Source organism: Macadamia integrifolia, chromosome 9 (assembly GCF_013358625.1).
Source record: "Macadamia integrifolia cultivar HAES 741 chromosome 9, SCU_Mint_v3, whole genome shotgun sequence".
NCBI lineage: Eukaryota > Viridiplantae > Streptophyta > Magnoliopsida > Proteales > Proteaceae > Macadamia > Macadamia integrifolia.
In genome coordinates, this window is record NC_056565.1 from 41,477,179 (window position 1) to 41,493,975 (window position 16,797).

Consider the following 16,797-nt stretch of genomic DNA (forward strand, 5'->3'; position numbering starts at 1 on the left):
GCCTTTTGAACAATTCATGATACTGAATTTGTCAGCTAAATGTTAGACAAGTCCACAAGGGGTAGACAAAGATTTACACGATGGAGTCGCTGAATGTTTGGACTTTATCATCCCACTCCATCAAACACTTCATCAATCTTACTTCTGCAACAACCAGAAGAACCATATCACCAATGGTGGTCATCAAGTGTTGCTCTTCTACCTCTTCATCCTCTGTTCGTAATAGGAAAAGGTCGTCCTCTTTTTTCTTCTTATTCTTTGTAGACTCCATTTGCGCCATTTGCATTAAGAGGGCAAACCCTTATGACAAAGACTCGACTCCCACTTCCTTCATTGACAGAGGCACATTGGGGAGGAGACGAGAGGAAAGAATATGAAAAAGGGAAAGGGGCGTCAATCAATGAAACATTCCAAGAAGAAAAGGGTATTCATGATCGTTGTTCATATGTATACATCCTCTATATTTCTAATATAGATAATATTCCACATCGGCGTATTAAAATCTTGTACTTCTAATCAATGACTTAAAAAGTACTCCTCACAATATTCCTAAATGGGTTGACAGACCAGAAAACCTCAACGCTATAAATAAATAAATAAATAAATAAATAAATAAATATATATATATATATATATGATTTTTTTTTTTATTCTTGTTTACCATTTCAAAATTTTATATTATTTTATTTTCTTCTCTTGGCTACCAAACACGGCCCTAAAACCGAAAACTAAATCGAAAGGAACTTCGCGCGCGTTGAACGCTTAAATGGTTAGGGTTTAAGAGTGTACCATCGAGACAGAAACAGCGATAAACCCTCGACCTGGGTTTTCTTCTCCATTTCCTCTGTGAGAGAGGTGAGTGCAGTAGAAGGGTAGAGGAGAGCTGAAGGTTCTTTGATGGCGATCGAATGAAATCTTCATTTAGTACAAGTTCAAACGCTCGTTTAGCTCCATCCATGGCTTTCTCTACCAGACTCCGTCTCACCGCCTCTTATATCTCGCGTTACCGGCTCGCATTTCCCGTCGCTTCAAGTTGCCGCCTCTTCTCTGGGCCCCGTCACGGTTTCTCAGAGCTTCGTTTCCTCTCAAATTCCCCTTCTAGGCTCGTTCGCCCTGTGAGAGCCAGACGCAGAGAAGAGTCCGATAGTGAGGGAAAAGACGAGGGAGGGGAAGGAAATGGGAGTTTGCTTGTGAAGGATGATGCTAAGGAAGTACGGATTGTTCCGATCGAACTTCACAAGGAGGCAACCGAAGCCTACATGGCGTACGCCATGTCGGTGCTGTTAGGCAGAGCGTTGCCGGATGTTCGTGATGGATTGAAGCCAGTGCACCGTCGAATCCTGTGAGTGGGCCTTGATTCGTTACCACTCAGTTTGATGTGAGTCTTATTGGCGAAATGATTACTGGCATATTTGTTAATGGTTTTTGGTAGCAGTGGAAACTGATTTGTTGCACAGGAAAAAAAAATTTCAGATCCCTTTTGTAATTTTGGACTTCTTGGTCCTAGCCGATGGGGAAAACAGTTTATTAAAAATTCGTGGGTTGTTAGGTTATCTTGCAGCTTTTCCACGACTTGTGGCCATCTGACTTTATTTTACTACTTTAACTCTCACTATTGTTTATCTTTTTAGAAGCATGCTGTGTCTCTAACTCTATTTTGGATACGATAGAGAATTCCAACTTGCTCATATGCCTGATTGGATGTGGAAATTTATTCGATGACAGTTTCTGTGGAATGTGCTCTCTGACATTGATTAATGAGGGGTAGAAAGGATTAGGTTTCTAACTTTGGATTTGTTGAATACTTGAATATAGTCTTGAGTAGCACCGCTAGGCAGGAACGGGAGCTGGAGTGAGAGTATGAAGAGGATATAGACTGGTACTAGTTTGTTTCAGAGACTCCTTGGGGGTAGTGCTGATGCACTTCTAGTAGAGGGAGTAGTCAGTCGCTGTCCATGACAAATTTGGCTTCTGACTTCTCCATTTTGTTGGTATCAGTGATTGACTTTATAGGATCACATGGGTTAAGTAGGTTCCGGCTCCTCAAAAGATGCGAACAGATTATAGAGGTTATGTTGTCTCAATTGTCTGGACATTTCTTCATTCTTTATTCATCATATAGTAGACTGTGGGGTCAAGTTTTGGTGGTGCGGATTTTTCATCCTCCTTTTGCCCCAAAACTAAGCACCTTGTTTTTTGAGACTCCGCATTTATTCAATACTCAGCTTATGTAGCACCTACAACTGGAGCACCCACTCCAAGGTTTACCCAGCATACAACCGAGAAGGCACACGCAATGCCGATACAAATAGCAGCACCCACACCGGTGTCTAGCACCCACTAAAACACCCCTTTAAGAGTAAAGATAACAATACTGGGGCTTATAGGAGTTGACCTACAATCAAGCTCAAGTTAGCATGCATTCACAATAATTTCCTCCTACAGCTAGTAGGCGTACATTAACTCAAATAGCGATGGAAAAGTATATATGGAGATGGAAATGCTTACAACCCTTGTTTGGTGTACATAGAGTTGTCTCATAGTACTTTCTCTGCACATTGGAATCGTCAACTCCCGTCTAGAGTAGGAACTTTGAATCTTCAATTATGCACATCAACTTGGGCATTACACAAAACTTGCTCTACGTCTCTTCTACTTCAATGCACAAAGGGGCCACAATGTCTTCTTTTCTCTCTTCTCATGGTTTGGAAGCAATAAACCATCAACCTTCCTCAACTACCTTCCACCCCCCCCCCCCCCCCCCCACAATTAATGGAGTAAATGAAGTTCTCATAAGGCAACAAAGGCCATCAAATGCTCTACCAATAAAGGGGAAACCCTCTCTCACCAGAACCATGGGTTTTTTCCTTCTCTTAGATTTGTTGACATGCTTCCATAGGATAGCTAAAAAAACCAAGAAGAATGCAACTTGGAATGACCAAAATGGCCTTCTAGATCGAAAGCTACACCCATTTTAAATTCAGCTAGTGAGAAAGCTTTATTCAGAATCTTCCAGGGCAGCATAGGCTATGCTGGGGGCGTCTGGCGCAACGTCATAGCTCTTACCCCTTAAATCTCTTAAAAAGGTGAGGTGTATATGGGGCGTCAGATATGTTTAAAGGCATGGAAGATTTGTACCAAAGGATTCAAATCCCATCTAACGTAAATACTGACGTCTCTGTTGAGCTGACATCATCAAGAGGCAATGTATCACGCTCCCATTGGATGTGCGGTATGAGAATCGCAGGAGCTGCTGGATCACAAGCGCAAAAAGCAAGAAGCGATCTGGCCCTTTCGATCAGGATCTAGGAGCATAAGTCCCTAGGGACTATGGGGACTACGAGCTTCTCATATTCACAAATAGGCCCCTTTGCCTTTTGAAGTATATTAAAAGGGGCTGCCAACTTTCAACTTATTGCAATGGGCCCCCTCAGCCTATATTTTGCCTATAGAAACTCCCCAGCACCTCTTAGATTCAATCTGGGCCCTCCTACGGGAATCGCCGTATCTCCTTTATAAAGATTCAGATCGAGTCGAAACAAATTGTGTTTCATTTACGACTTAAAGCTGTACAAACTTCTTAAACACCCCATTAACAAACTCAGCCATGTGAAATGACCAAAATGCTCCTAAATTGTTTCTAGGCCGTAACTTCTTCATCGATATCAAATTGAGACAAATTCAGGTGCGATGGAAAGCATTTTTTGTATTCTATGACTTACATGCAGAAGTCAACACCCAAAAAAATGCATTCATGCTTAAAATGCCCCCGAGTGAGAATATGCCAAAATTTCTAATATTGGGTCTGGAAATCTGCATTGCGAACCGTGGCTGCACTCATATCACTCAAATGACTTGACACCACACAATACTGCCATGTCATTGGAGAGATCAGAGATCGTATGGTGCCACCTCATCACTGTTGGCTGCGCCATCACTATCATGTCGTCGAGGTTGCCAATAAGGACAACCATAAAACAATAATATCCCTTTTTGGAGTTGTTGGCTACCTTTTCATCCCTAGTTTGATAAAACAAACAGAACACGCTCTTCCATACACTCCAAACGTAGTGATGAGGAATCTCTCTCCCCCCTTTGACAACAAATACAAAGGGAAGCAATCAGATTCCCCTTGAGTCCCATATGAGGGAATAAGAACAAGCAACATGCTCCCCCTTTCCCTGTGCACCTAGTGCTTGGGAAGAATGACCATTCTTAGCTTTTGTTTGAGAAATTCAAACTGCTATTTGGAAAGCAGTTTAGTGAAGATACTTGCTCTGCCATGGGAACAAACTTCAGTCTAACTTCATCTTCTGTGACTTTGTCTCTCAAGAAATGTACTGGATCGCAATGTGTTCTTTCTTGAATGCATAACCGGATTCTTGGGTATGTTGTTGCACTGGTGTTGTCACAACACATTGGCACTGCTTGCTCTACCTAAACACTCAGATCCCTCAATATCTGCTTCATCCACAACACTTCTCTACAACAAGATGTAGCTGCAACGTAGTTTTGCCTTTGCCATTGAAAGTGAAATTGAATCTTGCTTCTTACTATTCCAAGCTACCAAATTGATCCCCAAATAGAATGCATCTCAACTAGTGCTTTTCCTATCATTAGCATACCCTGTTCAGTCTGCATTAGAATAGGCTGACAAAATGAGGCTTTTGTTCTTTGGATTCCATAACTTGGGGTCACTGGTCCACTTTAGCTACCTGAAATTCCTCTTCACTGCTGCCACATGTGTTCCCCTTGCCCCTGCTTGGAATCTTGCCACCATACACTGCTTCTAAGATGTCAAGCCTACTTGATGTCAGGTACTAGAAACTGCCAATCATTGATCTATACGACATGTTGACATGTGATCAACTGATGGAGAGTCATCTTCCTTGCTCAACTTGTCATTATAGATGTATTAACAGGTTTGCAATCCTCCATTGTGACATACTTGGTTTAAGGGATAAAATTGCTTCTTTCATTTGATTGATTTGAAAACCCAAGAAAAATGAGAGTTCAACCAGCATGGACATTTCGAACTCATCTTGGATCCTCATTGCAAAATCTTTACACCACTCATCTTTGTGGTCCCCAAGGATGATGTCATCAACATACACAACCGCTAGAAGTTAACTGCTTTCTTTAGTTCGGATGTAGATGTTACTGTCCACTAAACCCTTATTGAATCGTAATTTGCGCAAGTAGAAATCCAATATGGAGTACCATGTCCTTGGAGTCTGCTTCAGACCATACAAGCCTTCCTCAATTTGCATACAAGATTGGGGTCCTCCCTCAACTGAAAACCATTTGGTTGTTTTGTGTAAACTTCCTCTTCCAAGTTCTTATTTAGAAAAGTTGATTTCACATCCATCTGGTAGACCTTGAAGCCCTTGTACACTGCCAAATCCAAGAACATTTTGATAACTTCAAGTCTTGCAGCAAGAGCAAAAGTCTTCTGGAAGTCAATGCCTTCCACTTGAGCATATCCCTTGCATACAACTCTTGCCTTGTTACTCACAACTTGACCATCTTCATTGAGTTTGTTTTTGAAAACCCATTTGGTGCCAATCACATTTTTGTCAATTGGCCTAGGAACTAAGTCCTATGTATGATTTCTCTCTATCTGGTTAAGCTTTTCATTCATGGCCTTTATGCCTACTTTCTTCTTCAACAATTCTTGGTTCTACTTGTGAAAGAAGAGAGTAGGTATTGGTATTTATCCTTTTAGTCTGAACACCTGCAGTGGGATCACCAATAATCAAATTGTTTGTGCCCTGTTGATCATTTTTTTTTGTGCCTTCTTTGATCATCTGACCTTACTTCAACTTGCTTATCATCACACTCATATTTGCTTATGGGTCCATTGTCAATATTGTCATTCTAATCATTAAGATCTTCAAAATATGGAAGTGCATTACCTGAGCTTGAGGTTACATCTCTGTTCTCTTCAGCAATGACAGTTGTAGTCTTCACAATTTTCCCAAGGCTGTTATTGTAGCATCTGTAGGCCTTACTTGAAGTGGAATAGCCTAAGAATATGCCTTCATCAGCCCGGTCATCAAGTTTTCCCAAGTCTTGGTTTGTATTTATTATATAACACTAGTTGCCATAGACCTTAAAGTGTTATGCTATAGCTCTTCTACCAAACCAAAGTTTGTAGGGTGTCTTGCTTTCGTTTGGTCTGAAACCTATTATGGATGTACACTGCAGTTAAAGCTATCACCTACCAGAACTTTTTGCCCATGCCATTCTCTGCCAACATAGTTCTAGCCATGTCTTGAACATTTTTGTTCTTCCTCTCTGCAACATTGTTTTATTGGGGTGTTCTTGAAGTTGAAGTTTGATTCCTGATACCATGTCATAGCAGTATTCTTTAAAGTCTCTCCAACTTTACTCACTACCTCTGTCATATCTCTGACATTTTATCTTCTTCCTTGTCGGATTTTCAACTTGCTTTTTAAAGATCTTAAATCTTTCTAATGCTTCTGACCTATATTTTAGAAACATCACCCATGTCATCTTGGAATGGTCATCAACAAACAACATGATGCATCTTTCTCTTGAAGTGCTAGGTGCCCTCATAGGACCACACAAGTCTGTGTGAATCAACTCTAATGGTTTGCTAGAGTAGTACTCCTTTGACTTCAATGAGATTCTTGTGTGCTTCCCTATTCGACAAGATGCACAAATGGGATTGGAAGGTTTCTTCAATACTGGAATATCTCTCACTGCCTTCTTTAAAGAAATCTTGGCAAGGTTCTTGAAACCAATATGCCCATGTCTTTTGTGCCATAGCCATGTCTCCTCATCCATGCTAACCATGCAAGAGTCCTTCACTATCTCTGTCAAGGTGCACAAGTTCGCTGAAGTCTTCTGTCCTATAGCTACCACCTTTCCAGTACTTGGTCTTTTTATTTCACACTATTGGCCGTTGAAAGTAACTTCATGCCTTTTGTCACAGATTTTGCTGATGCTAAGTAGGTTGTGCTTGAGCCCTTCAACATAAAAAGACCTCTTGGGATTTTGCTTCCCCATTGTTGACACTGATATAACGCTTTCCTATAATTCTGGCACCATTATTATTGCCAAATTTCACAGATCCACCTTTAAAGTCTTATTTCCTTGCCATGTTCTCAAGTTGCTTCCAAGTTCCAACAAACTTACGGTCAACAAATATTGGATGTTGGAGACAGAACTAGACTTTCAATGTGAAGATTATTGTGAGAACATTGAACTCCAAACCTTTCTAAAATTTTGCTTTGAGTGCAGAGTTGTTTGACAATTTCCTGATAATTCATCTAGGTGTTTACATAAATTGATTAAACATAACAAACACAATTTAAAGGTCTCATGAAAAATGAATAAATTATCTTTACAACAGGGCATCTATGCCTCTTGCAATCTTCAAATTTGGAGCTATCTGTTAATTCTGACAATTGAATCTCTCTTGGTGTATTGGCTGGTTTGTTGTCATGGCGAGGGTTTTTGTGGGCCTTGGAGAAACCTCTATTTGATGATAGAGGAATTTTTAGCTAAAGTGTTAAAACCGTCGTCCGTCATCTCCATCTCTTGCCAAAGTCCCTCTTTTCTGTAGCACAGTTAAGGAGCTTGAGAAAGAAATATCCCTGAAGCCTTTAAAGTGCCTACTGATGGCCTTGTATCCCCTACCAAATCATTAGCCTCCAAAGTGTCATCTAGTATTCTGTTAGTGGCTCCTTGTAGAAGTGATGCACTGGTATGACTAAACCAAGAACTGGCCTGATCTTTATTGATGATGCTTTCAATGATCTTATTGGCACTTATGACGTTTGACACGATAAGCCTAGTTGAAGTCAGTGAAGTGGTCATGACTATCATTTTTCTATCCTCTCCTAGAAATCTGGGGAGAAGTCCTGTGATTAGGGTCACAGTTGATGGCATTGGTAGTGGAAAACTTCTTCTTGCAAATGCCTTATGAATGTTTAATGGGTGATGTGCATTGTCCTTTTCAAATCGAAGACTGGATTTTGCTACTTTGAAATTGAGTTCCAAATTTCATATGCTTGGATACAGAGGAGGATCATCGATAATGATATAGCTGGCTAAATAAGCATTCACATGGAAAGGCATATTTTTGGAAAACTGATTTCCTTTACAACATTAATTGTTCCATGGACCTTAATACGTCACGTCACATTCAAGCGATACATAATGAAAGAAAAAATTGAAAAGATCATGAGCAGACTGCAACAAGAATCTGGACTACAACAAGAATCTAAATCTTCGACTCGAACTTTATCTCAACACATATAGAGTTTAGGGCTGGATTGAAGCTCATCATCTCCATTATGAAGGTGCATCTGCAATTGAAAATTGATCTTTTATATATGAATAATATTGCGTCAATGACATGTGATGATACAACTGTCTATCCTCTACAATCTCAAATGTATTGGTAAAAAATCTTATCCAGGGTGGTGGTCATATGACTAATCAACGGGCCAAGAATAGTGTACTCTCTCTCTTTTTTTTTTTGAGTTCATCATTTAATTTTTTTTTTTTAATTTATCAAAATATTATCATGTTTTGATTTAAATTTGTTGTTGATGTATTATTTTTTCATCTGCACATCTATTTATGTTTAATTTATCAATCAAGTCCTAATGACTTTAGCATGGTTTTTTTACACTTAATCTATTTTTTTGTGGTGTATTTATAAAGCGTTGGGGGATATTCTTGTGGTACAATTATTAGCATAGAGAGCTGTGAAGAAACAATTGTTGCCACTGCACCTAAGTGTACAATGTGAATGCTGTGAGCCGTATTGGTATTTCTTGTTGATAAATAACTAAAATGTTATTTGGTTTCTTATTAAAATATTTTTTGAAAACAGATTTGCGATGCATGAACTAGGCCTTTCATCTCGGAAACCATTCAAGAAATGTGCCAGAGTTGTTGGAGAAGTGAGACATTGCTATCAAGTTCCTTCACATATTGATGAAGCATTATATTTGTAGCTCAGACATTACCATTTTGGGAGTTTTGATTTTTTAATTTTTTTTTAAAAGGGACTTCTAGTATTGATCTAATTTGTTGTTACATTAGAATGTTTGGACCTATTGGCTATCATTTTGCTAGTTTCTTTTTTCAGGTTCTTGGTAAGTTCCATCCGCACGGAGACACTGCCGTTTATGATTCTTTGGTGCGAATGGCACAGGTAATATTTTCAGTTTTTTCTTTTTGGTCTATGTGTTATTAAATAAAAACTTACATAGAAATTGACAGGAGGAACTTAAAACTCTTGGCTATTGACTTATTTCTTTTGTTCTATTGTTGCTGTATATTTCGGTTTGTGGGGTTTGTACATTTGTTTATTTTTTCATTGTGCATGAAAAAAAGCAATGACATTGACCGAGGCGTCCTTTTTTCTTTTTGCTGATGTGCCTAGTTTGTTATGATTTCATCAATTGATCTGATAACGCTCAAGTATGTCAGGAAATGGTGGTTTTAGGGCTTTTGCCCAGATATTTGTCTGGCATATATGGGGTTCACCCTCCAGGATTGTTCATGATGAACAGGGGAACCCCTTCTGCAGCCGGTGCTTTGTTATTCAGTTGAAACTTTGAACTTACTCAGGCACTGAGCTGGGGTCTTTGATGGCTGCCAAACCAATTATTGGAGTTTTACCACCCTCGCATCTTTTGAGTATTGATAATCTGTATATGTTTGTTAGAGTTGATGGGGGAGTTTAGGTGATGAGGATGTTTGTCTTATAGTTACAAGACTGAGAAGCGAAAGCTAGCAAGCAAGAAGTGGGGACACCAACCCATATTCTCTGAAACATTAATATATATGACCAAGATTGGCTATCCCAGACATTCTTTATCGAAGGTTGATGCTTGTGCTTATTTTAGTGAAATTTTTTGTTGGAAAGTGATGGTCATGCTTAGCTTCCCTGCACTTATAATCAGTCATGACTCATGATCAGGCTTTAAGGTACCCAAGCGTTGTTGAAGGTATTTGATTGTGCTAATTCTGTGAAGATTTATGTGGAAGGCTAAATATTTATGCACACAGTTTTGCATAGTTGTCAAGGCGATAGGGTGTCCCAAGGTGGTGGAGGGGTGCCCAAGCGTTTAGGCACAAGGTGCGACTAAGGAGTGTTATTTTTAATTTCTCCTCTTTTATATCTTTATTAAGTATACTACATGTACCTTATTTCATAAAAATCAACGTTAAGCCACATCAAGTCATAAAAAATCAACATTAAGCCAAGTAATAAAAAATCAACATGTTCTTGTTCTCTAATAAGTTTGGCTAGTCAAATGATTTTATTTTTACACGAGACTTTTTGTATTAGGTAGAGCACGAAACTAGCTTTCCAACAAGTCTAAGTTTACTTAAATCTAAATTGTAATGACAAATTTATGTTATGGTCAAACTTATTTTAAAGTGTGCGAATGCTTTTAAAATCGCCTGAATAAAAATAATTTTATGGATATCGAAACAAAATATTATTTTACCGCACTTTTGGTTTATATCACTGTTTTACCATTAAGATTTATGAAATTTTCAGAATTGAGAAAAAACCCAAAAATTTGAAAAAACCCAAGAATTTGAAAGTTGAAAATCACCCTTACAATAAAAAAATACAGTTCTTGGAGTAGGGTGTTGATTTTTTTTCCTTTTGGGATTTTATTTTTATTGGATTTAAATAGGGAGTATTTGCTTATTTATGGATAATATTTTAAGTAAAAGATATTTGACATAAATTAATGAATGATATTTGACATAAGTGCTACGTGTTGCACCAAGGCAACAATGCACTAAGGCAACAGTCACCTACACCCCCAACTAGGCCTGGCTGGTTGTCAACTGTGGTAAGGTTTTTGGTTGTTTCAACGGCAACTTTATGTGTGGTTTCAGACCCTTAATATAGAAGTAAGTTTTGACTGAAAGTTTGACGCATTTCAATGGTTTTGCTGGTTTCGACACTAATGTTTGTGGAAACTTTTTTTTTTTTTGGTGATTATTTCCAATTCACTCCCATATAGGCATGGAACAAGCTGTTGAGTAGTAGTGAAACATATTGAAAGCAACAATTAGCTACATTTGTGGAAGTTTTGTTCAAAATTAAAATTGTGGAATAAGCCATGTTAGAGAATGTATACAATCAAGGATTGGCCGAAACCTAGGTTTTGTGGCCCAGAAAAATGGGTTCTTGACTAGCTTTTTTTTGTGTTGCCTACTTTTACCATTTTACACATATTCCATGAATTAGTTTCACAAAAAACCACCCAAAATGGTACTTGTGGCTATATCCTCTTTGGTAGTGTCGAAAATTGCAAAACTTCTAGCTTTTGGTCGAGTACAAGTGTTGAAACCTGTGAAAACTGGCACAAATCTGTTTTGACCCTTGGTTTTGTCTCGGAAAAGGTTGACACCTGATGCGGAACTTGGGTTGGAATAACCCTATTTGATTCACTTATGGACCCACCTGAATGATGGAACTCAATCAATGCCACATCTAATGGCGGTTTCGTAATTTAATGAAACTCAACTAGCAAGGGAAGATGAACAATTCATGGGTTATTGCACAAAAGGGCAAGGTTGGAAGGGTTTGTAAAATATGGACTAAGTGGAATATGGGGAGAAAGGAGGGTTAATATGGGAAAGGGAGTTAAAGAGTTTAATTATTAAATGGGAAAGTGGAGTTGTGAGAGGGGAGAAGTCTTCGCCTACGTCAAGACATTACAGTTGAGAACTAGAGGTTTGAGAATGATTTGGTTTTTCAGTAATAACAGAGGTTATTCTTATTTATAAGAAGAGGTTACAACTTACAACCAAATAAGGAAAATAGGGTTCGCTGACTAAGCGTCCCTATCCACAATAACTACTATGGTAAATAGTAAATAAGCAAGGTAAATGGCAAAACTAACTATGGTTATCTCAACAATTACCAGGGAAGCTGAACCAGCAGCGCCTCTTAAGAGAGAACTTTTTTTGTATAAAGCCTGATTGAATTGAAATTTCAGTTCATTTTAACCCGAAATAACAACCCAGGATTTAATTTAAGCATCTGAAACTGCACTTGGCGGAACAAGATGTATACTCACGTTCAGGCCTGAGTTTCTAGGGTTTGAATCGACTCAGAGTGAAGATCAAATGCCCATAATATGAAGGGAAAAGAAGAAGAGATGATAGATATCAGTTCCCTATCTTGAGTGGTAGTAGGTCACTCAGAACAGGGTAACATTATCAATAGAAGTAAAATAGAAGAAAGGAGAAAAAAAGGAAAAGAGATGGGGGTTTTGCTGGAATGATACAAAAGAAGAGAGACAAAAGATAAGAAATCATGCAACAGAAGAAGGGGAAGGGGGAAGAATCGCACACACACAAGCCACCAAGCTTCAAACCGAAAATCAATTTTCTATAACTTTTTCAATCTACCCAATTAATTCGGTTGCTAGAATATTAATGATAAAATAAACTTTTAAAGATAGTAATTCATAAACAAGGAAACTAAAACCTAAACTCAACTTGGCAAAGCCAATATCCTACATTCCTATGTAATCTATCCAAATAAAAGAAAGAATACAAAATTATATTCCCACAAATAAAGTGTAGATATTCTACTTGAAAACTACCGAACTTGGTTCTGGTTCCTGGTCCAGGTTCTCGAACGGGTTCAGCCTGTGCTCCTTCATCGAAGTAGAGTTGTCTTGGTCGAAACTGCACATTCGGACCAAAACTAAGAACCATGTAAACAATAGCATACAATGTATACTACCAACCTAGGGTCCGAAGTCAAACTACCATTTTGGGTGTTTGTTTTACAATCTATATTTTTTGGAGGACCTAAAATAGGATTTCCTAGAAGTTTCGGGACCTAATTGGTTAATTGTGCGTTGAAACCATCCACCAAAACCTTCCAGGTTTCAACTGAAATTTCGCGGTTTCGCAAAATATTCAGTTTTGAGCCTAGTCGAAGCCGAAACCTGGAACCTTGGTTTGGTGGAGGGCAACCCAATAATGTTCCTACTTGAGAGATTATCAATTGGTTGAGCGGAGTTCTGTGGTGGTAGTTGTGTGACTAGTTAATATCTGGTTTGCCATTGGGCCTGGGCTCTTTACTTTGTACTGAAAAATGAAGTTTTGTAGCTCTTGCAATGCTGTTTATTCAGCCTCAAACATTGGTTAGTGCTTACTTTCTCTTTTTGTGTTTCCCGCTTCTGTATGCTAATTAATATTGTTTTCCTTTTCTTTTGTGGTAGTATTTAGCCTATGATTTGCCTTGAGAGGCCCAAACATGTATTGATTTGCCATCGCTAACCTTGCTCTGGCCCTGAATTGTTTGTGATTCCATTTTTCTAGTCTACCATGCAATTAGAACAAACTGCAATTTATTTGCAAGCAAGTTGCTTTTCATGAAGCACAAAGCATAATGGGATTGATGTCAATTTGTTTATCATCAATTACTTTGCTGAGATGTATTTCCTTCCTCATTTCTTTGCCTGAATTTGCTGGCTTCTCTAAGTCACATTCTTTAGGCCATTATTCTAACTCATGTTGGTTTGCTCCACCATGTGAATTTGATGCAGGGGTTAGGGCTTCTTAAGTCTTCTAAAATTCTTGTATTTAATCTGTTGTGGTGGAAGTTTAATTATTTTGGCGATGTGATTATGTAAATGTTTTAAATTTTGATTTACATAAGCTGCCTGTCCCTGGAGACTGACATATGTTGGAATTGTTGGTTTTTTTTTTTGGGGGGGGGGTTATTGATGTAATACTGAAATTGAGGAAGCTCAAAACAGTACCAGGGTAGGATCTTTTCTCAGAGAATAGGGAATTCTAGATATGGAGAATAGGATATTGCTAAAACTTGTTGAAAAATAAAAAAGATGGAACAATAAACAATAATATAACACCCGGGCTTCACACCGCAAGGTGGATCGACTGGATCAAACACCAACCTACCTTGATCAAACACAAGGGATTTCTTGATCAAACACAAGAGATTCTTGATCAAACACAAGAAGAGAGTTGCATAAGCAAACTTTGATTTCAAATTCTGAGTTTTTTTCGAATGCTTACAATTGATCCCTATTTATAGGACCAACTCAACAAAACATTACATACCCAACTTCCAACTAACAATAGTAGAAAGTCTTCACTTATTAAAGTTGGGGTAGGAAAGTCTTCACCTTCCAACTACTAAAGTTGGAAAAGTCTTCACCTATCAACTACCAAAAGTAGAAAAATCCTCACCTCTTAAAGTTACAATGGAAAAGTCATCCCCCAACTACCAAAGGTGGAAAAGTCTTCATCCCCCACCTACCAAAGGTGGAGTCTTCATCCCCCACCTACCAAAGGTGGAAAAATCTTCATCCCCCACCTACCAAAGGTGGAAAAGTCTTCATCCCCCAACTACCAAAGGTGGAAAAATCTTCATCCCCCCAACTACCAAAGGTGGAAAAATCTTCATCCCCCACCTACCAAAGGTGGAAAAGTCTTCATCCCCCAACTACCAAAGGTGGAAAAGTCTTCACCTACCAACTACCAAAGGTGGAAAAATCATCACCTCTTAAAGTTGGTATGGGAAAGTCTTCACCCACCATTACTTACAAAAGTAAAAAGTAAAAGTAAAAGCACCTTCTAAATACTTATTGAACCCATGACTGGTTCAACTAATGAACCAAACCACTATTAGACCAAAACATGTAAACCAGAGTAACTGATCCCATATGCGTACCTATTACCCATGGTTTAGGCTCATTAAACTATTAAAGTGGCCTATTACACTAAAAACCCTTGGACTAAAGGCCCAACATGCATACAACCCAACCATAGGCTTATTCCTAAGAAAACAAGTCCATTTTGGTGATAAATCTGCATCAACTCTCCCCAGCTTGAAAAAATTCGTCCTCGAATTTTGTAGTGATGAGGGGGAAACCACATGTGAGTAGCAGCTTTGACCATTCCCAAACAAAACTCGGGTGATGTAGGAACATTGGGGATAAAGTCTTCAACGTGTGGAGTTCTCTCTTCAAAGAACCATGGTGGCATAATGAACTCTACATGATCATCCTCTGAATCAATATAGGTTGTAAATGTTGAATTTATAGAGTCCTCAACATTGGTAATCTCCTTGGCAAAGACTTGAGGCATAAGCTCCAACTTTTCAAGAACAATGTCTTCAATGTCGATTTCTTCCACATGAGTCTTAGTGATGGGATCATCATTGTCTAACCCGTCTTTGCCAGTAGAAATTGCTGGAATTTCTTCCACACTAACCTCAACTTCTGACTTTGGTTCGGTGATGGGAGGTGTCTTCTCATGTTGCTCCTTTGCATATTGTACAAGAATGGCCATGTGGTCTGTTAATTCTTTCATGCTCTTGTCACCAGTGGGTGGTTTTTGGAAATCTAAAGAAGACTTTAAAGGGGACTCGGGTGGAGGGAAGTACATTCTTCGTTCATGTTTAGATAGGCACATGCCCGCCAACTCGTACTTCATTTCTTCCCAAGTAATGGGAGATCTACCATGATCTTTTAGATCCCTTTCTTTGGTTCTCCACCACTCGCGGGCTGACCCAACTAGCTTAGTATGCGCTAGGTTCATCTTGTGCGACTCAGATAATTCAAACTGGTCAAAGTAGTTATCTAAAGTAACCAACCAATCAAAAAATACCTGGGAATCATGCTTGTCGCTGAACTCCTTTAATTCAAGCTTGACCTTCTGTGATTCATCAGCACGTCGACGGGGTGCTTCAAGATCACCATTGAAATAAGATCTTACATGCTCCTCAAAGGTAGGTGGTGCTGTAGGGGTTCTTTGTTGTGCCCTTTCAGCACTTCTCCTATGTTGACGATGCACAGCAGATTGTAGTTGATACCTGTCCTCCCTTTCGAATGGTACATTGCTACCTTGTATTGGAGTAGTACTTTGATTCTCAAGTGATTGCAACCTCGCACTTATGATCTTCTGTCCAGTAGAGAGCTGTTGAAGCATCTCAATGACTTTTGCCATTGGATCAGGTGGAGGCGGCGGCCACTGTGACTCATTCTCTGCCATGCTCTGATACCAATTGATGTAATACTGAAATTGAGGAAGCTCAAAACAGTACCAGGGTAGGATCTTTTCTCAGAGAATAGGGAATTCTAGATATGGAGAATAGGATATTGCTAAAACTTGTTGAAAGATAAAAAAGATGGAACAATAAACAATAATATAACACCCGGGCTTCACACCGCAAGGTGGATCGACTGGATCAAACACCAACCTACCTTGATCAAACACAAGGGATTTCTTGATCAAACACAAGAGATTCTTGATCAAACACAAGAAGAGAGTTGCATAAGCAAACTTTGATTTCAAATTCTGAGTTGTCCTTGAATGCTTACAATTGATCCCTATTTATAGGACCAACTCAACAAAACATTACATACCCAACTTCCAACTAACAATAGTAGAAAGTCTTCACTTATTAAAGTTGGGGTAGGAAAGTCTTCACCTTCCAACTACTAAAGTTGGAAAAGTCTTCACCTACCAACTACCAAAAGTAGAAAAATCCTCACCTCTTAAAGTTACAATGGAAAAGTCATCCCCCAACTACCAAAGGTGGAAAAGTCTTCATCCCCCACCTACCAAAGGTGGAAAAATCTTCATCCCCCACCTACCAAAGGTGGAAAAGTCTTCACTCACCAACTACCAAAGGTGGAAAAATCATCACCTCTTAAAGTTGGTATGGGAAAGTCTTCACCCCACCATTACTTACAAAAGTGAGTTGATTCCTCTCCCCTTTTCTAGAAAAGTAAAAAG

The 16,797-nt window shown here is 38.9% G+C and overlaps 1 protein-coding gene across 2 annotated transcripts in view; it reads left to right on the plus strand.

The window, feature by feature from the left end:
- Nucleotides 1-760: 760 nt before the first annotated feature.
- Nucleotides 761-16,797, plus strand: part of LOC122088788 (DNA gyrase subunit A, chloroplastic/mitochondrial) — a gene marked incomplete at its 3' end in the record, with an annotated part of 40,912 nt that continues 24,875 nt past the window's right edge. The window contains 3 exon segments of one of the 2 annotated variants that reach the window (XM_042658116.1): nucleotides 761-1,342; nucleotides 8,870-8,939; nucleotides 9,128-9,193. In XM_042658116.1, the coding sequence (XP_042514050.1) occupies nucleotides 909-1,342; nucleotides 8,870-8,939; nucleotides 9,128-9,193 (570 nt within the window). 2 annotated transcript variants of the gene reach the window in all.